General features: G+C 43.8%; 3 protein-coding genes across 4 annotated transcripts; 1 reads left to right on the plus strand and 2 right to left on the minus strand.

Annotated features, from left to right (window-relative positions):
- The first annotated feature begins 894 nt into the window (after nucleotides 1-894).
- Nucleotides 895-5,509, plus strand: LOC117557691 (inositol oxygenase-like). Of its 2 annotated transcripts, none has more exons than XM_034233635.1 (10): nucleotides 895-1,009; nucleotides 1,174-1,276; nucleotides 1,766-1,846; nucleotides 3,664-3,826; nucleotides 3,909-3,976; nucleotides 4,262-4,371; nucleotides 4,680-4,747; nucleotides 4,862-4,911; nucleotides 5,043-5,155; nucleotides 5,236-5,509. In XM_034233635.1, the coding sequence occupies exons 3-10, from the start codon at nucleotides 1,808-1,810 to the stop codon at nucleotides 5,342-5,344; spliced, it is 720 nt and encodes a 239-aa protein (XP_034089526.1). In that variant the 5' UTR covers nucleotides 895-1,009; nucleotides 1,174-1,276; nucleotides 1,766-1,807; the 3' UTR covers nucleotides 5,345-5,509. The 2 variants fall into 2 exon arrangements, with proteins under 2 accessions (XP_034089526.1, XP_034089525.1); XM_034233634.1 differs by having other exon boundaries at nucleotides 992-1,009; nucleotides 1,196-1,276.
- Nucleotides 5,460-11,227, minus strand: LOC117557690 (lipase maturation factor 2-like). Its single transcript, XM_034233633.1, is given in 11 exon segments — nucleotides 5,460-6,417; nucleotides 6,886-6,994; nucleotides 7,279-7,390; nucleotides 7,990-8,118; nucleotides 8,121-8,157; nucleotides 8,680-8,862; nucleotides 10,139-10,235; nucleotides 10,320-10,425; nucleotides 10,497-10,625; nucleotides 10,724-10,862; nucleotides 11,126-11,227. Coding segments are annotated over 11 exon segments (1,560 nt in total). The 5' UTR covers nucleotides 11,213-11,227; the 3' UTR covers nucleotides 5,460-5,985.
- A 2,828-nt stretch (nucleotides 11,228-14,055) lies between these two features.
- LOC117557643 lies at nucleotides 14,056-21,347 on the minus strand. Its single transcript, XM_034233559.1, has 2 exons — nucleotides 15,584-21,347; nucleotides 14,056-14,420 (listed from the first exon to the last, which is right to left on the minus strand). The coding sequence occupies exon 1, from the start codon at nucleotides 20,122-20,124 to the stop codon at nucleotides 16,972-16,974; it is 3,153 nt and encodes a 1,050-aa protein (XP_034089450.1). The 5' UTR covers nucleotides 20,125-21,347; the 3' UTR covers nucleotides 14,056-14,420; nucleotides 15,584-16,971.
- Nucleotides 21,348-25,687: the final 4,340 nt, after the last annotated feature.

Here is a 25,687-nt window from a genome sequence, read left to right on the forward strand (position 1 = left end):
AAACTCGACACCTCCAGTATGCACACACTTTGTTATAGATCTGTGGTCTCCAAACTCAAAGTGGGATTCTTTCATTTTTAAAACATTTACAAGTGAGTCACATAAGGCTTTTTACAGTAGTACTCTCTAAATCTACATATCAAACATATTTTTAAATTGTAAAATCTGTGCCCTTTTAAGTAAAACATGTGATGGTTTGTTGTGGCCAATCAGATTTGAGAGTTGGGCTGAACTTCTTCCACTAGATAGCTAATGTGTGTAACTTTAAATGTTTTAATATGGCTACAATTGGCAGGTGTCAACAATGTTCCTTATTTCGTGTCAACTGTGGCTTGTTTCAACACTTTTGTCAATTTGACCTCAGGTCCAACAAACAGAACATATTTCCTCCTAATCAATTCAGGCAATGAACCTGGGCATTTGATACTAAGAAATGAACTCCAGTACAATCCTGTTGTTTGTGTTATGTAATGGGGTCAATACCCAGAAATAAAACTAAAACCAAGAAAGCTTTGTTGTTGTTATGTATATGTGTGTGAGTTTCTTGCTATGTGTGTTAATACAGGTAAATATGACACATGTACTGTTTGAACAAATGTGAAGTTTATGAAAAAAAGAAGAAACAATTACTGAGTCATCCTAGATCAGTGCAAACAGGTAATACTGCTGACTTCAGAAACACTCTCTAAGATACACATACAAAAACACACACACACACACACACACACACATACACACACACACACACCACACACACACACACACACACCACACACACCACACACACACACACACACACACACACACACACACACACACACTCAGACACAAACGTACTCAGGGCTAAGGTTCAGCAGGGTGTACCCCATTAAGATAGCCTTAGTTAAAGTGTGACCGGACACTACTGTACACTTTATGCGGTTAGCGTTTAAAGCGGCAGGATATATACAGGCAGGAGGAACAACACACCACAACACATCATCTGTAAGCAATGAGGGTCATCAACATGGTATGATTGGCTGAATACATACAGAGGATATGCTTTCCATTTTATCACTACTTTTTCGAATATATTTAATGACCCTCTTCTTACTTTTACTCATTTACTACTTCATATTATGTTGAAAGCATGTGTGTTTTTTCTATTTTTGTAAAACCTGAAAATGTTTCCAGCTCTCTGTATCTCTGCTCTCAGGGTCCAGATCCGTCCCTGGCATATCGGCCGAATTTGAAGACAAATGAAACCAAAGAGAAGGAAGGCTACAGAAACTTTGAGGTAAGCATCTACATCTCCCCTTGAGATCATGATAGTTATTCAATACTGCATTCATTTATGGTCAAATGATCGAATTAAGAGGTGAGAACGATTATTTTGACATGCACGAAATGGGTGAATAAAACAAGAGGCTAAAAAGAGACAGAGATATTCAGTTGAGTCTGTTTGTATTAGCAGAGCATAATCCCTAATTTGCTCTGTTGGAGCTAAAACTAAATGTTGAACATTGATCATCAAAATCACTAAGAGCTGAATCTCCATTAATGAAGTAATGCAGAAATTGCCAACCAAAAAAATAATTGTATGTAAATGTACTGAAAAACTGTTTAATAAACCGAGATAGTGAAAATGTTTGTGTGTGTGTGTGTGTGTGTGTGTGTGTGTGTGTGTGTGTGTGTGTGTGTGTGTGTGTGTGTGTGTGTGTGTGTGTGTGTGTGTGTGTGTGTGTGTGTGTGTGTGTGTGTGTGTGTGTGTGTGTGTGTGTTTCAGAGTGGAGATCTAATTGATTGTGTGTTCAACACATATAAGCTGATGCACACTCATCAGACGGTGGACTTTGTTAATCAAATGGTGAGTAAATCAGGAGCAAAAACAGAAGTTGTAACGTTGCCGCAATTTTTTCTCTCTGTGAAAAATCAGTAATGAACTGAAGTGTACTGATTTTGTATTTTGTGCAATTCTGTTATGACTGATTGATCTTATCAGACTAAGCAAACAAGGGTCAACTCTGGGGACTGCGTTGTGCTTCCACTTATTGATTTAACTTCTGCATTTCATACAGTCGACCATGACATCCTGATCTCTCGCTTGGAGAAGTGGGTGGGCATTGCGGGGAAAGCCCTGGAATGGTTCAGGTCATATCTGAAGGACAGAACTTTCTCTGTCAGCCTTGGTGACTCCGAGTCATCCTCTGCTCCACTCCTGTATGGGGTCCCACAGGGCTCAGTATTAGGCCCCCTGCTATTCTCCCTCTATTTGCTCCCTCTTGGGTCCATATTTAGAAAGCACGGCATTGCATTGATTATTTATTTATTTATTTATTATTGTGATGCTATGAACTATTTATAGTGTAAATTGGAATGATCCACATCTGTGCTCCCTGGTGTATCTGTATGTTTTCTTCATGTATGTTCCTGCCTGTGTACATGACATAAGCTGCTGCTCATAACCAATTTGCCCTTGCGGGATTAATAAAGTTGTTGATTGATTCCATTGCTATGCTGATGATAGCCAGATGTATGTCCCACTAAAAAAGAAGGAGGGTTACTCAATTAGTCCACTGCTAAAGTGTCTAGAGGACATAAAGGCCTGGATGGCGTGCAATTTCCTAAAACTAAATGAAGGAAAAATAGAAGTAATGGTTTTTGGTAGCACCACTGGCACCACTTCTGTAGAGCTGGGTTCCCTGGCTCAGTACACCAAGCCCACTGTGGCATTAAAATGGACCGTGAACTAAAACTTGAGAGTCAGATTAAATCTGTGGTAAAAACAAGCTTTTATCACCTGAGGCAGCTAGCCAAAGTAAAACCTTTTCTCTCCAGACAGCAGTTTGAGACAGTAATCCACGCCTTTGTCACCACTCGGCTGGATTACTGTAACTCTCTCTACATGGGGGTCAGTGGGTCCTCCCTCGCTCGTCTGCAGCTGGTGCAAAATGCCGCAGCAAGGCTTTTAACTGGCACACGGAAATATGATCACATTTCCCCCATTTTGGCTTCGCTCCACTGGCTGCCAATACATTTTAGGATTCATTTCAAAATCCTTTATTTACTTTTAAATCCCTAAATGGCATGACCCCACCATATCTTTGTGAGCTGCTACACCCTTACACGCCCAACCGCCCTCTCAGGTCAGCGGATCAACTGCTCCTGAATGTGCCCAGAACCAAGTCAAAGCTCAGAGGGGACCGTTGCTTCTCTATAGCGGCTCCCACACTGTGGAACGATCTGCCCCTGCACATCAGACACTGCCTGCTTTTAAATCGCTTCTTAAAACCCACCTCTTCTCCTTAGCGTATTAACATCTTTTAGAGCGTTGCTTTTACTAGTCTATTGTTTTTACTTGTACTTGTTTTATGGTGAGTGAGCTGAGCTGTTTGTTTTGTTTATTTGCCTGTACAGCACTTTGGTCTGGAGGTTTAAAGTGCTTTATAAATAAAGCTGTATTGTATTGTATTCTCTGGTTGCACATGGACTCTAGCTGTTTTAATAAACGTAAACTATCTACAGAAGCTTTTTATAACATATCATTTGAAAATTCATTGGGATAATACTCAAATAAAACTAAATAAATATAAAGCTTTTTCAAAATGTTTATTTTAGGTTCTCTAGTAGTAGTTGGAGAAACTGAACCTCTGCAGCACTATTATCACTCGTACCGTTTTGCAGAACTCTGTGTGGACGGGCTGCAGCCACACTAAGCTGGGGATGATGGACGCCATCATGTCTCTGGACCAGCTGGTGGACGAGTCTGATCCTGATGTGGATTTCCCCAACTCCTACCACGCCTTCCAGACTGCTGAGGGCATCCGTCAGGCACACCCAGACAACGGTACCATACTGAGAGAGAAGCAGAAATACACAGACTGTATACAAAAACATACTTGATAACTGTATTCACTGTCTCTCCCCAGACTGGTTCCATTTGGTGGGTCTGATCCATGATGTTGGGAAGACAATGGCTCTTTGGGATGTTCCTCAGGTAGACACATGGTCTGGTATATCATTTCCAACTCTGAACAACCGCACTGCTAAACCAGAGTTCATCTTGTACCTTAATGTCATCTTTTAAGTTATGTCATTTTTCCAAGAAATGTTCTGTCTTCCCAAAAACTCAAATTCTTTCTGTGACGGGTCTTCAATTTTTTTCTCCACAAAGCAGCTTGTCATTATTACGAAATCCCTTGACCTTATCTACATGTTTTATAAAATATACATCGAACCTAATGAATCTTAATTTCATACTTTGCGTGTGTGTGCTCTCCAGTGGGCGGTAGTAGGCGACACCTTCCCAGTGGGCTGCCAGTATCAAAACTCCATTGTGTTCAGGGACAACAGCTTCATGGATAACCCAGATGAGAAGAATTCTCGCTACAAGTTAGTATTGTCATCTCACATCATCAGTCTGCACATTGTCTACCCCTGAAGCCAAGGATGTGTATTTTAAGTTTCCCATACTTTTGCAACACTTTCTGTGCCAGGTTTTTGAGACCTCTGTTTGGTTGCCTTTAAACTTTATGTGTAGTCCAGTCTTTCCAAAACACAATGTTTTGTATTTATCTGCAATAACGACCAACATCAATCCAACTTGTAGTTCTACAATTATTGACGTCACCTAAAGACTTGTTGTTGGAAGTAATGGGAATTCTTCTGTTAAGTAATGACTTTTTTTTAAAACTATTTAGTACTGAGTTCGGGATCTATGAGCCAAACTGTGGCCTCGACAAAGTCCACATGTCCTGGGGCCATGATGGTTAGAGACACTCTAACACACAAAACAAACATCTACTAGAACATTTAACAGAAGTCATTGAAGTTCTTGTTTTTCTTCAATATTGTTTATGATCTCTTGCATTGTTGTCTTCAGAATATCTCTACAGAGTTTTGAGGTTCAATAACTGCTCCATCCCAGAGGAGGTCAGTATATTATAACATTAAATTATTGTTTAAGTTATGTTTTGGGGAATTAAACAATGAAAGCAGACAGAAAGGGTGCAAATATTTTCTCACCTCATCAGCAGTGATACTGTTTTTCTGTCTTCCTGCAGGGGTCGTACATGATTCGCTTCCATTCATTCTACCCCTGGCACTCCCACGGAGACTACATGCACCTGTGCAACGAGAAAGACCTGCGCTTGCTGCCCTGGGTCCAAGAGTTCAAGTGAGCATCTTCCTTTGTCCTGTGCATGTTATCCTGTTCATTGCTCCGACCTGAAGCGGCATCTTCTATCCTCTCCACAGTAAATTTGACCTTTACACAAAGACCACGGAGCTGCCCGACGTCGACAAGCTGAAGCCGTACTACCAGTCTCTGATCGACAAGTACTGCCCTGGAATACTGAAGTGGTGAAACAGACGGCATTGAATTAAACAGCAGCACTATATAGAAACAGAAAGTGATACAAATGATAAGTATATTTATAAAACTGATGTTTGCATTTCTCAAATAAATATGTACAGAATTATTTTATTTTTTTAATTATTCTTTAATATGTAATAAAAAAACATTTAAAAACAAACCACATCAATTTGTCTGGGGATTCATTTCATATCTTGATACATTTGAGGAATTTATATATCTGGGGAATAAAAAAAGGAAAAGTGGAGTGTAGTTGATAGAGCAAAAGATCACAGTAACAAACAACACCTGCAAACACACACCTGAATTAACATACAAGTGCAACAACACACACAGAGTAACATGAGCAACCATTACTCTCTTAATGAGTGGAACAGAAGACTGCTTATATTTACATTTTTATAGTTCTCTTTTCTTTCAAAAATATAAACATCTTGATCTGCTGAATTAAGTGATTGTGAACAGACTGATATAAGGAACATGAAAAGCAGTAAGGTGTAGATGGGAGATTTGTTTTATAATTGGCTGATCAGGAATGACAAATATACACATATACCTTCTTTGGTCATTTTCGTAACATTTATAAAAGGCAGACGGTGATAACAGTTCATCATGGGATAAGCATCTTCTTTTTAAAACTTCCTCTTTTCAAGGATCTCCTCTGTTTCCATCCCGTCTTCCTCTTCTTTGTCGTCCCCAACAGGGTATTTCTCCTCTCCTTCGCAGTCCTCCACCTCATCTTCACAGTCCCCTCCATCTTCCTCTTCTTCTTCCTCCTCTTCCTCCTCTTCTGCTTCCTGCTCTTCATCTGACTTCCCATCCGTGTCTGGAGCGCTGTCAGGTGCATTTGCTGTCTGATCGGTCGTAGCTTCCTTCTGAGTGCCTGCTGTTCTTTCTGTGTGTTTGTTCCTGCTCTGCAGTCTGTGGAGCAGACAGAGGGTGGCGCTGCAGGCGATGAGGGTCCAGATGAGCACGGGGGCAGGAACTCCTCTGACCTGAGAGCGCACCCACCGCACCGCCTTGGCCACAGGGGTGTTAGGCAAAGGACGCGGAGGAGATATGTCCTACAGACAAAAGAGAAGAATATTAATAAGAGTTCAAAAGATTTAAGACAGGGAATGTAACATGCACTGCCCACTAGGGCTGCACATTTAATTCCAATTTAAATTAAATCGTAATATGGACCAGTAAAATAATCAAATGGCAGAAAGCACAATGTTTGGTAAAACGTAGAACATGTGTAAAAAATACCATTTTAAATTAAGTTTGATGTAATCCAAGCCTACAAATCATATTAAACAAACTTATTTGTTTGGCACAGATCTCCATTAAAAAGTCACTCCATAATATTTTTATATTCCATGATAATGAGAAATATGATCAATTACTCCATTATTTTGAATCATATCTTAATTGCAATGTCAGTCTAAATAAATGCTATTAGTAATTATTTCCTAAAATGTGCAACCCTACAACTGACAAACATTTTTGTTTTCCATATTACTAAAAATATGTTTTTGAGATACATTTACCTTGAGTCCATACTGAGTGAGCATGGTTTCCAGGAAGGTGTTGCCCAAGTGCACCATGGGATAGAATTCCTCATCATAGACCCGCCTCCACCAACGCTCTGGGTAGGATCTGCCAACAAAGAGCAGCCAAAGAAAGTAAATATCCTGAGGTTTTCAGGAAGTATTCGCACAGTAAAAGTATAAATAAATATATGAATAACTCTTTAATGAATAACGGTTTAGAATAACTAAAATTGCCTACTCCCTTAATAAAAAATAATTTGTTAAACAATGTTTATTGAGTTTGAGTTTGGCAGTAACGTTTTAATGTGTGCTTTCAGCATGTCATTTCAGAGCTGAAAACAATCAAGATTTCTTCAGAGAGCAAGAGAGAGCGAGAGAGAGAGCACTGACCCATCAGCCTTGGGTTCAGTAAACCAGTATCTGTAGCGGTGCGCTCGGAGGTAGGCGGGGGGCTCCTGGTGGAACGGATACTGTGACACGTCCGTCTGGATCAACTCTATCACTGCACAACAGAAAACAAAGCTTTGAGATCAGCTTGTTCCTGAAAATCAACAAACACTGCCTTCATTGTATTGCTAATTTAACATTGAATCATTTAGAGAAGAGAACATTTTCTACACTGTGCACATGTAGTCCTGGTCCAACAACATTGTAACAAAGTTGGACTGTGTCCCACACTAACAACTCTAAGATGTACTGTCATTTTATGAAAAATAGTTACTGTTGACTTTTATTCAGATGTCATCAAAGTAAAGATGCCGCAGAAGTGTGTGTATTTCCGTCTGCAGTCTTTCGTGTTAACACAACTTGGGTGCAAAGAGATGTTTCAAACATTTTTACAAATGGTAAGAAGCATCTTTTTGAATGAACCCTGGCAAGGCATTAGTGTGAGCACAGCGATGCAAAGATCCAGGGCTGGATTCACTTCTTATCACAACAGTGATGTGATCTCCTATTATGTGTTGTACAAAAATGTAAGCATTCAACTTTTAACCCAAAAAAAGCCAAGCCAGCCGTGTTGTTTTTTGCCCATCACCCAATCAGTTGTATTTCCCTTTAAGGAAATCAAAGAATGATAGGAAACAGAGAATAACAGCATACCATCTCTCTTGCCCTGCAGCAAGCGGTACATGAGGCTGGTGAACCATGGTGCCTGTGTTTGATCCCCGAGGGCAGCAAACCACATCTGCCAGTCCAACCGCGGCTGGTGAGGAGTCACCACAGCTGGGGGGCACTTAGGTTGCCTGGCTTGTACATAAACTCAATCTCCTGAAAAGAAAAGGAACATACTGATAGGAATAACCATTGCTGTCCAGTACTGCCTCAATGGTTATACTATACAGTTACAGATTGTGAAAACGGCGGGCCTCTCATACTCGTTAAATAAAAGAAAAAAGCAGAGCAGGCCTGTCATCATTAGGCAAACTATTATCTCAATGAATGGTATGGTCTAAACATTTTTTCATAAAATAGAAAAATGTCCATTGAAGCTTCTTGAAGTCCAACATCTCAATCCAAAACACAAAGATATTTACCTATATACGAATTAAACAAAAGGAAAGCAGGAAGTCTACATATTTGAGAGGCTGAAAACAGCATTCCTGCCATTTTTGCATGAAAAAAAAATAGTTATAAAATAAATTATTTAAACAATTAAAAAAATAGTTTTTTATTATGATTATTTTACTTTTAATTGCCTAATTGATTCGTTGTCGATCAACTCTGGACATCCTTAACAGCCATATTTAGATCCTATTAAAACCATCGCCATTGAGAACTTCTTCCTCTCACCGTCCAGGAGACTGCGTCGTTGCTTCCCTCGATGACGACCTCCGGCCGCCCGCTGACCCCGGTCATCCTTCTGAAAAGGCCGTAAGAGTTAACCAGCTGGAAGTGATCCACCAGGTCGTAGGCCCGACGCACCCCGGGCCACAGCTTGCCGTGAGAGTCGTACTCTATATAGCTGTATGGCACCTGGGACAGAGAAAAAAAGTCAACATAAGTAGTGACAGCAACCAGGTTGGAAGGAATAAGGGCTGCACAATACATTGTAATATGGACAAGTGCGATAATCAAATGCCAGGAAGCACAACACACATTTGGTGGATAAATACACTATTAAAATTGATTTTTTTCATTTTTCTTATGATATGAATTTCCACGGATACAAGCGGCCGAGATGGGTTTTCTCCGCAGGGTGGCTGGTGTCTCCCTTAGGGATAAGGTGAGAAGTTCGGTCATCAGGGAGGGACTCGGAGTTGAGCCGCTCCTCCTTCGCGCCGAAAGGAGCCAGTTGAGGTGGTTCGGGCACCTAGTTAGGATGCCACCTGGGCGCCTCCCTAGGGAGGTGTTCCAGGCACGTCCAGCTGGGAAGAGACCAAGGGCTAGACCTAGGACCAGGTGGAGGGATTATATCTCTTCGCTGGCCTGGGAGCGCCTTGGGATCCCCCAGTCAGAGCTGGTTGATGTCGCCAGGGAAAAGAAAGTTTGGGGCTCTCTGCTGGAACTGCTACCCCCGCGACCCGACCACGGATAAGCGGGAGAAGATGGATGGATGGATGGATGAATTTCCACCATTATGCGCTTTCACACCAAGTACTTTGCCGTGCTTAGTTCCCAGTACTTGTTCATCAGAACTCTGATGAACTAAAGAGAAGATCGCGTTCACACACGGAATAAGTCCCTGAGGGAGGATTAGGCAAATGAAGCCGCTGACGTCACTTCTTCTTCTTCTGCTTTGGGTTTACTGGCAGGCCGCAAACAACTTCACGGCGTATACTGCCACCCGAAGTCCCCGGCCGGAAGTCCCCAGAGTTGGGGATTGGCTTCAGTAGAAGCTGCTGGGACTCCCAGCTGCTTCTATCGCCAGACCGCTGACACCTCCTCATCTCCACTGCTCCAATGTTTTTTTTTGTGTTGCCATAAGTTAGTCTCTCTTCGTTGGTGCGCTGGGCTAATGTTAATAATGCTAATGCCAGCAAATACAATGGCGGCTTCACAAAACTTTTCCGAGTTTTACGGGCCGTGGTTTGCAATTCGCCCAGCCAATCAGAAATGGGAACCTTTTTCTCCCATGAAAGTACCTGCTCTCTAGAAGGGACTAAAAAGGGGGTGAAAAGGTTCTCATGAACTAAGTTCTAGTTCCGGATTTTTTGGGTGTGAACGCAACATTTCAAGAACTATCGGAACTATACTGGGAAAAGTACTCCGGTGTGAAAGCGCCTATTGATGAGTTTCCAACAACACCCACCAGACTGACGGTGAACATAGCTGCAGTGGCAGCAGCAAACACAGACCACTGCAGAGTTCCCCAAAACCTCTTCAGGAAACCGGAGACACATGCACACCTGGAAAAACAAATGAATTGCCTATGTTATATTTGGTCAATATGCAATATAATCAAGAATATATATACACACAAAGAGTCCTACCTGAACATGGCTGTGACCATCTCCCAGGTGAGAGAGAGGACACCGATCCAGATAAAGGGGATGGTGACCGTCTGCAGAAACTGGTTAAACTGGTGGTATGTGAAAGCTGCAAGGACAAGAGTGTTAACAAAAGACAGCAGAATTAAATGAATTACTCCTATTGAAAATGACACCTACCTGTCTTGGAGGTGATGCCCTTCTTTGTTGAGTCCAACTTCAGGTCAAAGCATAGAACTGATCCGAAGATCATGAGAGACCAGACTGCCAGCTCCAGCAGGTAACACAGCCAGGAACACAGCCTGGAGTCTGAGCAGATCAAAGAGAGAGCGTGAGGAAGCTGTGGTGAGAGAACTTTGGCAGAATGGATAAACAACTAATGATATGAGCCGTTATGTTTATCATACCATTTTTGCTGATCTTGTCTGCCTTGCGTAGCCAGAAGTTTACATGCTGGTCGTCCAGCAGCGACAGACAGAGAGCCAAAGTCAGCAGGTTGAAGAAATTGTAGTTGCCGGTCAAAATGATGAGCACTTGGAGCAACACCTTCAAAAGAAAAAAGAAATCCAGATCCATGAACAATTTATTCTGCAGCACAAGTGTGTGTGTGTGTGTGTGTGTGTGTGTGTGTGTGTGTGTGTGTGTGTGTGTGTGTGTGTGTGTGTGTGTGTGTGTGTGTGTGTGTGTGTGTGTGTGTGTGTGTGTGTGTGTGTGTGTGTGTGTAGAAGTACTTTTCTTGCATTGCATCTAAACATTCTCTCTCTCTTTCTCTGTATATCAGGTTGAGTTTATCGAGAACCTCTAAATACCGAAAGTCTTCCGGCTCCGCCATCATGCCGATTACGTCTGATATTTCTGCTGCCGTTGACAACCACATCACCGAGGGAGACAGGCATTTCATCTGGAGGGCCCTGCTGCACAAATACCCCCCGCCGAGGTGGTCCGACCCGTTGCTTGACCAAAGAGACAGTGTGCCATGGGAAGCGCCGGCCTGGCACCGAGGGTCACGGGGTCGTCGCCACGCCAACAATGGTGGCTCGAGAGGCCACGGCCATCTGATGAGGGTGGGGTGCGTCAGTGGTAAATCCACCGCGGAGAATAACCAGAAGGGCAACCAGGCAACCATGGCAACCATGCTCGGGGGTCTTATTCGCTGCTTTTGGTGTATTTTGTGGCGGAAGTACAGCGTCACTTACAGGCCCGGCATATGTACTACAGCGTCTCCACCGGGTCGAGCGGTCTCGTGTGAACGGACACGTTTCTTGTGCCGATTCCGTGTGGACGGAAGACTTTTTTGATATCGACCTCGGTTTGTTTTCGTCTCCATGTGGACGGGGCCTAAATGTAGTGAAACTAGTCCTAGGAGTTTTAGTATTGATGACAGACCATTGATTTGGACACTTTATATGTTAACAAGGAAAACTGTGAATGACAGAAGCCTCTTTCAAACTGGCCAACATGACTAATGGCTACTATCGTCATCATTGGTGATCCTGCTGATCTGAAGCTACTTGAGCTCAGAGCTAATCCACCCTGCCTCTCAAAAGCACCTTCATCTGCTTCTGCTAGTAAAGTAGATGTACTGTAGTGCGAACATAAACCCAGAATAACCTCCAATCAAACACTGTTAAACCTTCACCCAAAACCCCACAGAGCAGACAATTGGCCAAAAATAACCACTAACCCTAATCCATTATCGTCGGGCGCTTCTTAGAAGATAGATTGTCTCTTAGCGTGTAAAAGCATTATCTGTATGGTGCATCATTATGATTTTTGCCACTTATTTTGCCAAGTATTTTCTTCAGCCTTACATTTTTCAATCATGTGTTAGGCCTTGCAATGTTGTGCCTTCAAACTATCCACATTAATTATCACTGTGAATCTAAGTGTTATTTAAACCTTATAGTATTTTCTTTGTTCGTAAATTAAAGGTAGGGTATGAAAGTTTGAGAAACCGGCTCGAGATCGCTAGAATTTGAAAATACACGACCGGAGAAAATCTGCCACTTCCTTATAGAGCCCCTCCTCCAACACACATTTTAGCCGGGCCGGCTAAAATGATTGGTCGTACTTTTTACAGTATTACGGCTTCCACAGATGACATTTTGTTATGGATTTTTTGTCAAAGCACTTAAGATATGTATTGCTATCGGAAGATGTTAAGAGCATTCCATGGAATATAACAAAAAGTGTATCTCGAGCCGGTTTCTCAAACTTACATACCCTACCTTTAAGCATAATAGTGTCAGTTGTTAAATGCTAATAGGAATGCATGAAAGGACTTTTTTTCTCCTTTACATTCAGTATGACTTGAATTTTTCAAAATATGTTATTTAAGCTTAACTTAATGAGATCATTTTTGCTGTAAATATTCCACTAACTTCATGTTCATGTGAGCAGCCTGATAAGGTACAAGTGTCTTTTTCTGCACCTTATGTTTGACTTTCATCTAATACTTTGTTTTTATATTAGCAGCAATGTTGAATTAAACTCCAGTCAAACTTTCACGTGTCGTATCTGTCAACAGAAGTGTGAGGTGCGAGTGCGAGTGTACATTTGAATGTCATAATGTTCTTTACAACAAGGTAGTGATAATGATTATCAATCTAGGCTACTACTGCACACACACACACACACACACACACACACACACACACACACACTCACACATACACACTCACTTTCCTGTCGTAACTCTTAAAAACCACATACATACATACATACATACATACATACATACTACATACATACATACATACTACATACATACATACATACATACATACATACATACATACATACTACATACATGTAGAGGAAACTTCTGTGTAGCATTCAATGGAGTCACCGACTCAGGAAGGAGACACGGGAAGAGTCGGAGCTTTGATGTCAACCACTGTGATTTATTTGGAGTTGGTACCAGAGTATTCACATCACAAATCCAAGAGTCAGAGGTTCTGACTCCACGTAGAGTTGCCATGTCAATTTCTGGAGAGCCTCTCTCTTGCCAGCCCATCTAACTGGTTTCGCAGAGAGTAAACAACATATTTGAGAAGATAGCCTAAACAGTGTGTGAACACTGAGCTACTTGCGTCGGACACTTATGACCTCGAAGATTTTACCTTGGAGTCCACAAATACAGAGAAGGAAGTGTCCCAGTGTACCCACAACACAGACCATCTGTATCCCAGTATTGACCGGTCACAGAATGGGAACAATAACATTATTGGCTAAGCCGCCTATGTCCTTAAAGAAGGTAAACAGACATCAAGGTTTGTCCTGTATGTTACAAATTGGCGTCTATGATAATTATTTCCATAACAGTCCTCTCTTTTTATCATTTATGATAGCCTAAAAACATTAGTCTAATAATAATTTGGTCAATAATTAACTCAATAGGCGTCTCCAGGTTCGAGTGTGGTCTCACCTTACATCAATTATATCACAAAGTGGAATAAGATTGAAACATTCAATCACAATGATTGATACAGCCAATCATAATAGGAAAAATCATCTCTCATCAGTGATTTGATCATCTTTTGTCAAAAGCATAATAATGAACACACATAAAACACAGGTGCACAATGGCTAAATATTTGTTTTAAACTAATATCTTTTATCATTTACCATTAGTTAATTTCATTCATCAAACTATAAAATCAAAACCAGCTTGCCGCTTTAAAGATTTACTTGAAGGCAATCACTAGTCAAAAGCATTTTAAAACTCAGGATCGTAAGAGACCCTGCTAAAAATTCACAGTTAGAGTATAGAATTCACAATGGTGATTTGATCAATCTGTGATCTGCAAAATTGCAGTGTCCTCAATTTTAGGATTATCTTAAGAGTCAGGCACTTAATTTTAGTAATATCAATACATTCAAAATCTGAAAAGGAAAAGTCAGACATATATTGTGTAGTGTAACAACCTGAAAAGGAAAAAATCAACTTTAATCTGAGCATCAGTTTTAATTCATTGGCCATTCGTTGTAAGGGGGAACCCATGGTTCGGGTGCCACGGTAGAGACCCACGGGTCTGGTAGCTCGACGTCGTACATCATCACGGTGTCATCAATGGTGTCGTACCCCACCAGTGTCTGTGGGGCCTGGAGGGCGGTTTTGACAACCTTTTGCATGACCAGCTTAACAACAGTGACTAGGCACACTATCAGGATTAGTACAGCTAAGATAAACAGTGAAATGGTAATGGCAAGTTTACCCAATCCCGCTCCCCATGACCCAAATATTCCAGATAAATCCCCAAATGCAAACCCATGAGTTTCGTGCAATTATTTTATTCCCCTAGCAGTATCATGAGCCATATCCATGACCTCAGGTGTAGCATCAGAGATGAAAGAACAACACTCAGAGCCAATCACCTTGCACGTGCCCCCCTGTGCTGCTAGCAGAAGATCCAGTGCCATCCGATTCTGTAATGCCACTGTTCTAACTTCCTGCAGTTCTTTGTGTTCAGCCAACATGGCTCTGTTGGATACATTGAGGTGGTTTTCCACTATTTTGGAGAGAGCTATGATTTCCTGCTGGGAAACATAAATGCCGTACCAGGGCAGGACAGCGCTAGCCAGCTGCTGACCTGTTGTGATGGTCCTACGATTTCTGTGTAGGGAGGGGAGTATTGCTGCAATCTCATCAGTCTCTACTTTACGGATCAAAGGGATTAGATAGGCTAGATAACAGGTGCCATCAAAAGTGTCATAAGGCATGCAACTGTAGGCTCTGTCTCCACAGACCAAGTAAACTCTCTCTGGGAGGGGAGTTCGGGTTAATTTGACCTTTATTACGGTGTTACAGTCGCTATGGGGTAAGAAGGGATGTAACAATCATCGGTCTCATCGCTAATTCGGGATGCTATATCATTCCAGCTAACTAAACTGTAGTCAGGTTTTGTGAAAGGAATTGGGCTGAACATGGGAGAGTGCATGGACTCTGGCATATTTTGGCACAGCCAACAGTTGCTAACATTGCGTTCATGTGCATAATCTATCATTACATTTATTGCAGAATTAGAATTGGTTTTAGTTTGTTTAGGTGGAGTGATATGGGCACTCTTTAAAGAATCTACATCACTTCCTGGTGACTTAATTACAGCTGGACCTGGTTCCATATTTGAGCATCTAGTGACCCCTGTACTGGGATCTCTGTAATTGGGTGTCCATGTGGTACACATAGGATCATTGTTTAACTGTTCTTTAGTGAAACACCACATTTCTGGGGGTACATTTGCAATGGTGTTGAGTGTTATTCTTACCATCCGCTGCGAGACATGGAACCGCTGGTACCCCGTCTCTGGATAGACGTTCCACGCCCACAAGCCTTTGCTTGAAAACACAGGAAACACAACAACACAGTCATGTGAGTTACAGTGTGTAATCGGACATTCAAAGGAAATATTCTGTAATCCTGTTTTAGAAATGTCAAGAGCAGGGAGAGGGAGTGGCCTTATCTCGGGGCCCACTTTCCTCCTTCTTCTCGCTCTTTTTTTTAAATGTTTGTGTGGTGGTGGGAAACAACCTGATTTTGTTGCTAGGCAATGGTGTGCCCGTTGATGTGGTTTGGCCTTCAGGGTCTGGGCCCTGGATAGCCAAACTGCCTGCGCCCTTGGATAAGAGCACCTTATATTCCCCTTCTGAGGGGCGAGAGCCCTCGCCACCTGTCATCGGGATTGGTTCCGCCTCATCTGGCGGGGTTTCCTTGGCCAGGTATAGTAGACCCAGACCAAGGAATATGAGGACATTCATCACACGCCAGCACCCTGACCCTCCCCTCTGATCGGCGGAGGAGACAGGCGGCATCGAGAAGCGTGGATCCACTCTGTCCTGCCTTGGACCTTTAGGGCTGTTCTGGTCACTATTAACACCTGGAAAGGACCTTTCCACCTGGGAGACAGACCATCTTTTTCAAGAGACTTGATTAGCACATTATCACCAATCTTAAAAGGGTGGGTCGGCTCCTCTCCAGGTTGAGGGAGCCTGTCAGCCACCTGTCTGTGAAACTTTCTCAACATGTCGGTCAAATATTTTACATAGTTAGTCATGTAATCATCTGTCCACAACAGAGTAAGTTTATGGGGTGTCACTGGGGGACTGGACCCTGTGGACATTACCCTTCCCATCAATACTTTGTGGGGGGCTAAGCCCTGTCGTAGCATTCGGTGTGTTTCTGATGGAACACAGGACTAGTGGTAGAGCATCTACCCATTTCAATCCTGTGGTCAACATTGTCTTGGTGAGTTTCTCCTTTATGGTCAAGTTCATTCTCTCAACCTGGCCTGAGCTCTGTGGGTGATAGGGAACGTGCAACTGCCATCTGAACCCTAACACTGTAGCTAGACTCTGGGTTATCTTAGAGACGAATGCTGGACCTCTGTCACTGTTAATCCCTGCTGGAACACCAAATCTAGGGATAACATCTTTGAGAAGACACTTTACAACTGTTCTAGCGTCTTCTTTTCTGGTTGGGTAGGCCTCTACCCATTTGGAGAACTGGCACACTATTACCAAGAGATACTTGCAACCTTGGCATGGTGGCATGTGTGAGAAGTCGATTTGCATATTTACAAAGGGCCCCGACGGGGGTACCAAGTGTTCGTGTTGGACTGGGCCACTTTTCTTTCTTGTCTGCTGGCATGTCATGCATCTATCTACTAGGGCCTGTGTCGCTAGTGTGATGCCTGGGGCAAACCATTGTGATTGTATAATCCCATTCATCCCTCCTTTTCCTACATGTGTAGAGCCATGAGCAACATGTGCCAAAACATGGAGGAACGAGCGGGGGCAGACCATTCGGCCATCTGGGTGGAGCCACAAGCGGGGTGGAGCGGGACTCTGCGTCAAGTGTACAACTTCTGCGCAGCCATAAGTCTTTCTCCCTAGCATCAGCGCGGGCTTGTATGTCCGCGACATCATTAAAGGAAGGCAAACAAATGGGTTCTGCAGGTTGTGTGGAGGGACATTGGAGCACCATGGAGGAAGAGGAAATGGCCGCTTGTTTAGCCGCGGTGTCGGCTAACGCATTTCCGCGTGAAATAGGATCATCAGAATTTGTGTGAGCAGCACATTTAACTACTGCTAGCTGTGCAGGGAGCAGGATAGCGTCTAACAGTTGAGCCACTAACGCATGATGTTGAATAGGCTTACCAGCCGATGTTAAGAAACCGCGCATTTTCCACAGGACTCCAAAATCGTGGCATACCCCGAAAGCATACCTGGAGTCTGTGAAAATGGTCGCAACTTTATCTTTAGCCAAAATGCACGCTCTGAGTAGAGCATACAACTCTGCCGCCTGAGCCGACGTGCCATTGGGCAACGCTCGGCTTTCTAAGACTTCCCTGTCGTTCACAACAGCATAGCCAGCAAAGCGTAATGTGTCAGATGGTCTGCAGGCAGACCCGTCTGTGTACAGAATCATATCTGAATTCGGGATTGGAGTTTGCAACATATCAGTTCTGGGCGAAGAAGACAGATCTATGGTTGTGATGCAGTCATGTGTTAGATCAAAGTCTGGTATTGGGACCAGTGTGGCTGGGTTCAGAGGAGGGGAGCGCCTGAGAGTGATGTGCGGGCTCGAAAGAATGACCGCCTCATACCCAGAGCGCCTTGCTGCTGTCATATGCTGAGTAGCAGAGGTGTTCAGAATATGCAAAACTGCATGTGGGACATGTACTACACAGTCACTGGCCAGTACAATGGGAGAGGATTGCTTGATAACTATTGCAACTGCGGCCACTGCTCGCAGGCATGAAGGCATACCAAGTACCACAGGGGAAAGTCGAGACGAATAATACGCCACAGGCCGAAAATTAGAGCCATGCTTCTGTACCAAGATGCCCGTTGCAAAGCCCCCCCTTTCATGGACGTGTAGATGAAAAGGTTGATGGTAATCAGGGAGACCCAGGGCCGGAGCCGATGTGAGGGCCTGCTTTAAGTCCTGAAAAGCTGTGTGCATGTCCTCAGACCATTGAACAATGTTCGGGGCGGCCTGCAGAGTGGCAGCACGCAGGACGGAGTCCATAGCAGCGTACTCGTATATCCAATGTCTGCAGTAGTTTGCCATACCCAAGAAGGAAAGCATCTCCTTCTTTGTGTGCGGTGGTGGCACTTTGTTCAAAAGGCAGACTCTCGCAGGTGAGAGGAGGCGGTGTCCATCTCTCAGAATGTGACCCAAATACGTGACCTCAGTCTGGCAGTATTGCAACTTGGCCAGGGATGCTCTGTGTCCGCATTCAGAAAGTCTTTTCATGAGCAGAATGGAGTCGATGCGACAGGCGTCTTTGTTAGGGGATGCTATCAACAGGTCATCAGCGTACTGAAGGAGGGTGCTACCCCCTGTAAGGACCAAAGTGTCCAGGTCTCTTTTAACAGCTGCGGCGTACACAGTGGGTGATTCAACAAACCCCTGCGGGAGGCGCGTGTATGTGATCTGTTTACCTTTGAAAGTGAACGCAAACAGATACTGGCTTTCTGGATGCAAAGGTATAGAGAAAAATGCTGAACAAAGATCAATGACTGTGTAGTATGTGCTGTCTGGAGGCAAAGAAGCAAGGATTGAATTGGTGTCAGGCACAATGGGTGCTGTGGGAATGACAATGGCATTAATAGCTTGCAAATCTTGGACAAAACGCCACTCATCAGGGCGATTGTGCTTTGGGATTGGCAAAATTGGTGTATTGCAGGGGCTGGAGGTGTAAACCAGGAGCCCCTGAGCGAGTAGCGACTCTATTACCCCTGTAATGCCCAAAATGGCTTTTTGGGGTAAGTTGTACTGTCTGATCGCTGGCAATCTGGCATTGGCTTTAAGTGTCACTCTGTGAGGGGGTGCAGACTTTACAAACCCCACATGGTTCTTGTGTTTGGCCCATAAGGTGGCTGGGACCTCTGAGAAATCTGAAGGGGGGCCATACTCTGTGGGGAGGGGTGGTTGAAAGTGAGAAAATGTGCTTTGGGGGAGACAGATGGGCTTAGGGAGACGTAGCATGTAATGTTCCTCCCCTAGGTTGATCAGATTAGGTGTGTGTGTGCGTGGCAGAGAAGCTGTTGCAACTTCTAGCCGGGCCTGGCAGTGGGCTGCCATGGCCCCCACCTCCTCAGGACTACTGCCTGTAGTGACAGCTAGTGTGACGTGCGGGGCAGTTTCTACAACATGAAAGCCCTGTTGTAGGGGTGTGAGCCTAATAGGCAATGCGCACCCCTGTGGACCTATAAATAGAAACTGTTCACATTCCAACCGATCTGAGCTATTGCAATAACTCCTCACTGACAGTGCATACTCACTTGATGGGTTAAATGCAGCTGTGCAGTGACAATGTAACACAGGCCTCATAGATGACATCATAGAGGCGCATGCTGGGGAAATGCTAGCAATGTTTTGAATTCCCTCTGTGGAAAAAATGGAAAGCATTTGGAAATCTGGAAATGTCCAACAATAAAGATTGTTTAGAGATGATTGTATGAATTGAACAGCCTGATATACTCTGCTGTCTGGTATTGTCAAATACAGCCCGTCTGGTGTGCAATGTATGGTTGCTTGTAGCTTACACAGTAGGTCTCTGCCCATCAGGTTAATTGGGCTGCCCTCTGAGATAATGAAAGAGTGTTGCACCCGTGATCCATCAACGGAAATATTAGTTCTCTCTGAAATAGGCTCTGCTATTGGAACGCCGGAAACGCCTACAGTGGTAACAAAACTGTTAGTTGCTTTACACACCTTCTCTTTTGTTCGTACAGCTGATAATGTTGCACCACTGTCAACCAAAATGTCAACAGTTGTGCCATTAACCTCAACCGGCATCATTGGATCCTCGCGGGGGTTAGTGGAAAGGCGAATAGTTGCTGCTTGAATGGGGATTTTTTGTGTTATTGATCCTATTCCTCCATGGCCTCCCTATAGTTCATTATAGCCACCCTGTGCTGCTGCATACTGCCCCTGCTGGTCCTGCCTGTCATAGGGTGGAAAGTGGCTGCTGGACATAGGTGGGGGAGGCGGCAGTGTGGGCTGCAGGGTTGGGGGCAGGGCAGGCAAATTGTGTGTGTGCTGCTGTGCTCCCCACCTCTTAGGACATTTCCCTGCCCAGTGCTCAGTGCTGCCGCAGACGTGGCAGTGCATTTGTTTTTTTTTGGTTTCTGTTTTGCTGCTGCCTGTTCTTGTTTTGATAACCTTGTGACTGTCCTTGGTTCTGATACTGTGGTGTGCTGTTTTGTCCCTGAGTCTGCTGGTAGTTACTCTGACCTTGATAAGCCTGTGTGCTGCCCTGTTGCAGCACCTGGGCCGTTCGGGGAATCAGAAAAATCTGGCTTCTGTGTAGGGCCCGCATGGTGGCAATAGTAACTTTCCAGGTTTTCATCTGCCAATCGGGGGTGGCTAACATGTAAGCTCGAGCTGTCTCCGGGATAAGGTTATGCAATAAGCTCTGTACTGCAAACAAATCATTGATCTCTCTTTTAATGCCTGCATTGTTGTCCCACACTGTTATGAATCTCTGGATAAAGTCTGGCACTGTTTCTGTAGGGCTCTGGATGCAAGCCATCACTTGGGAAAAGTCAGTGTGAGATTTAGCACAAGCTTTGATAGCCCTAGCTCCGTCAGTTTCTAGCCACTGAGTGAGGGACTGTGTTACAGGCCAATCTCTTGCGTTTGTGCACACTGGAAATTTAAACTCATCTTTGCATGTTGGCCACTCGGCTTTGTATGTGAGGACGATCAGCTGTTTAACATCATGCACCAAACAGTTATAGACCATACACACATTAGTCAGCCATGATAGATATTCATCTGGGCTTTTAGTGGGGTTGGGCGCGTGTCTTGTGACATCGATAACCTCTGAGGGAGTCCATGGTTTAAATACCGGGACTTCTCCTATCAGGATTTTCGGGGCATTGTGTGTTTCACTGGCGGCTGCGGCTTGTTGTGCTTCCTGCGCTGTATTATGTACCTCTTGCTCTTGCGCAGCCTGTGACGCCTTTCTTGTGATCATTTTTCCCGAGTGCCGCTATCTCCTTAGCTGTGAATTGGCGTGGTGTGTGTGCTAAACTGAGCGGAGGAGGAGGAGGAGGAGGAGGAGGAGGGGGGGGGAGGAGGAGAAGAAGAAGAAGGGGGAGGGGGACTTTGCTCTGGAGATGTCCCTGTCTCTGCTGAAGACTGGCCACCTGAATAACCAGAAGCCTCACCTCCGCCCCTGTAATCTGCCATTTCCTGTAAACCTGCGTTTCGCTCTGTGTGTGCGTCATGTATCTCTTGCTCCCTTTCCCTCTTCACTTCTATCTGTCTGATGTTAATGATAGCTGCAACCAGGCCCGGACTGGCCATCGGGAGGACCGGGAGGTTTCCCGATGGCCTGGCCTGTTAAGTGGCCTGCTGGCCTGAGGAATTTCTTTTTTTAATGTATTGTGAACGCAACGCTGCGCAAATGTGGGTCTGACTCTGCCTCACAGAGGGTGACTGGCTGTATACATGATGTGGCCTGCCGACATGGCCACTTTCATACAGATCATACACTAATGGCCTCGATTGGTCTCTGTGTGTCATTCAAGCTCGGGAGGGTGTGTGTATGTGTGGCGCGAGCGAGCGAGAGAGAGAAAGCATGCGCACTGGTTACGTGTATTGTTGTTGTTAGCATCTGATGCTAGCTAGCTGCGCTAACGGATATGAGCTGTCAACAAGGTGGAGGAGAGTCCTCTCCTGTCAGACTGAGAGACTGATAACTACAGCTCAGGTGAGGTAAAGGACTCTGAGTGTTTAGATAGTTAACTTAGTCTAAGTTCTCTGTGGGTCTCAAACGGTTTGGTCACCATTTATGTAAACACATATTTCCATTTGAAGGGGGAGTGATTAGTAAAATATTGATGAATAATAAAAAATAAAATGTTAACTGGTGAAAAAAGGATAAACTTTATAAACTTGTTGAGAGCTAAAACTAGTCTTTGCTGCTGCCTCAAAGAGGAGCAGGGGGATAGGGGGAGACGGGTGAGGCTGATTCAGGAGCCCAGACACACTCACAACTATAAATGAACCAAAAACAAATAAATAAACAAGTTTCAATGTTTTTTCATATTGGATATGGTATGTTATTGGTTATGGCCATGTTCTTATGATTTTATGATTATTTAAATGTATACAGTTCTGTTTCATATGGGTGTAGTCTCTTTATTTCCCCCTCAAAGTGCACCAGATTGATGCATTTAAGTCCAACATTTTTAAAAAATCTTACCGGGGGAGCATGCCCCCGGACCCCCCTAGAGGATTTCAGGTCCACCTCCACTTAAAATATGTTCACATGGATAGGTTCCTAGATGTGCACAGCAACGCCTAAATAGATTTGCACAGCAACACTGTATATATTGACAAATAAATCCAGGAAAATGGCACAAAAGAAAACTGATGGCCTGGCTGGGTGTATAATTCCCGGCCTGACTTATTGTCGGCCCTGGCTGCAACTGCCTCCAACAAGTCGTTATCTGAGTTTCTGGCAATATGATTTATTTATTTTGTCTCTGTGGTGGGGATTACTTTGGGGCAGAGAGTTACAGTGTGCTCCTTGATAATGCTCTGTGTTAGTTGGACCCCTGCGTCTGTCAAGATGCTAATCACTTGGGACGGGAGGGGCTCGATCTTTTCCTTGACGCCTAACCCAGTCAAACATTATAGCCTTAGCTACGGCCGCCACATCGTTGCCATGTCTCTCTTTTATTCTGGACATGATATCTGCTCTGACGTCAGAGCCCCATTCATATCCACCTTCACTTTCACTCTTTTTTCCCACAGACATCCACGCTTTCACGCTTTTTTTTCATGTACCCTTTGTCCCAAGCTGGGTTAGGATCATCATCTATAATCTGAGAAACCTGTCGCAGCACACTCATATCAAAAGTGCCTGTGCATGGCCAGTCAAACGGGATTCTCCCTCTCTGATTGTTCTGTTGTGAAAATTCGCACATCAATGCTGTGAAAGGCATCACATGATTCCAGCCTACAGCTCTGCCGACCATCCCAGACGGCATATTTGGGGGAAACATGTGTGTGTAGTTCTGTTTGTCTGTTGCGAATTTTGGTAGGTGTGATGTTTGTTTATCGTATGTTTGTGTTTTAGTTTTAACAACCGGCTCAGGTGTGGACAGATGATTACCCATGTTTGTGGTTAGTATATGAAGATCAACACTGCAATTTGGACAAACAAACATGAGCTCACTAATAAACACCAGGGCGACAGCAAAGTTCTTCAACTCAATATTAGTCCGGTTTTAAGAGAGATCTTAGAGGGGGTGAGGAATTATCTCCGGTGGACGTCTGCTCACGTCTACCCTTGTATACAAGTGATTTATCGGTGCTTGAAAGCCGTCCAAGAGCGATAACTAAGCGTATCCTCTTGCGACAACCACTAGGCTATCTGTTTCTAGTGGCGCTGTGCCCCCCCGATCGGAGCCCACAGACTTTTCCCCTGCCCTTTCTCCCCAAACAACAGCTCAGTTGACTGTAGTCCGTACGACCAGCCTATATCTACTCGCCATCGAGTTCACCTCAAGGTGAAACACAGTTTGCCTATGCTTGCTTGCCACTACACACCTCTGATCAATTAGCCTATAATTGTATGTATGCACTCCTGACCGCTACCTGCTCCAGAGAGCCGTAGCGCATCGGGTGATGCACGCACCTCGTGCTGGCCCGTCTAACCATGAGAAAAACGGTCCTAAACAACGAGTGCGTTTAGACCGTCCCGTTTGAAGGACGGCGGTGCCGTGAGTTAAAACCTAGACAAAAACTGTGATTTTCTTCCTCTCAGCCTGCACTGCTCCAGCCCCACACACACACGGTGAGGTTTTTACACACACACACACACACACGCAAGGCTGCAGCTGGAGCCGTGTTTCTACAGAGAGGTGATAGCAGTAAATATCTCTGGCTGCTTATTTTCAACTGCTATGTTTGGCCACCAAGACCCTCAAAATCCGGCGATTTGTCCAGTACAAATCTTTTGCATTGCTTTCAATTCACACAGAAGCTCCACCTCACTGATGCCCTTTCTTTAAGGTCTCTTTAAACATGAGCTGTGCATGCTTGTATGGCACTTCCGTCCCGAATCAGCATACACAGAGGAAGTCAGCCAGGACTGAGTCCCCAGACACTGATTCCCTGGGTTTAACTATCCCCAAATGTTCATTAACCAAAAGGAAACGCAGCCGATCAGTTTCACAGGTAATTTTAGGATACCGTCAATCACAGAGTCTGGCAAGGCAATTCAAAATGTAAATTTGAAATCACACTTACCAGCTCTGACAATGTGTTGGTATCCTGCCGACAACGCCAATTTGTAGAGGAAACTTCTGTGTAGCATGCAATGGAGTCACCGACTCAGGAAGGAGACACGGGAAGAGTCGGAGCTTTGATGTCAAACCACTGTGATTTATTTGGAGTTGGTACCAGAGTATTCACATCACAAATCCAAGAGTCAGAGGTTCTGACTCCACGGTAGAGTTGCCATGTCAATTCTGGAGAGCCTCTCTCTTGCCAGCCCATCTAACTGGTTTCGCAGAGAGTAAACAACATATTTGAGAAGATAGCCTAAACAGTGTGTGAACACTGAGCTACTTGCGTCGGACACTTATGACCTCGAAGATTTTACCTTGGAGTCCACAAATACAGAGAAGGAAGTGTCCCAGTGTACCCACAACACAGACCATCTGTATCCCAGTGTATTGACCGGTCACAGAATGGGAACAATAACATTATTGGCTAAGCGCCTGTGTCCTAAGAAGGTAAACAGAAAAGGTTTGTCCTGTATGTTAACAATGGCATATATGGATATTAGTTCCAGAACATACAGACAACAATACATAATACATAATACAAAACATCAGACAGACAAACATAAAACACAACACATACATACAACATACCATACAGTACATACATAAGCATACGAAACATACATACAACATACAAGACATACTACAACATACATACATACATACATACGACATACATACATCAGACATACATACATACAATAGACATACAGACATAACATACATACAAACAAACCACACATACATACATAACATACAGACAGAATAAACAAATACATAAACATACATACATACATACATACATACTACATACATACAGTACACATACATACATACATACATACATACTACATACATACATACATACATACATACTACATACATACAGTACACATACATACATACATACTACATACATACATACATACATACAGTACACATACATACATACATACATACATACATACATACATACATACATACATACATACTACATACATACATACATACATACATACATACATACATACATACATACATACTACATACATACATAC

The sequence above is a fragment of the Gymnodraco acuticeps genome, unplaced genomic scaffold, assembly GCF_902827175.1.
Source record: "Gymnodraco acuticeps unplaced genomic scaffold, fGymAcu1.1, whole genome shotgun sequence".
Taxonomy (NCBI): domain Eukaryota; kingdom Metazoa; phylum Chordata; class Actinopteri; order Perciformes; family Bathydraconidae; genus Gymnodraco; species Gymnodraco acuticeps.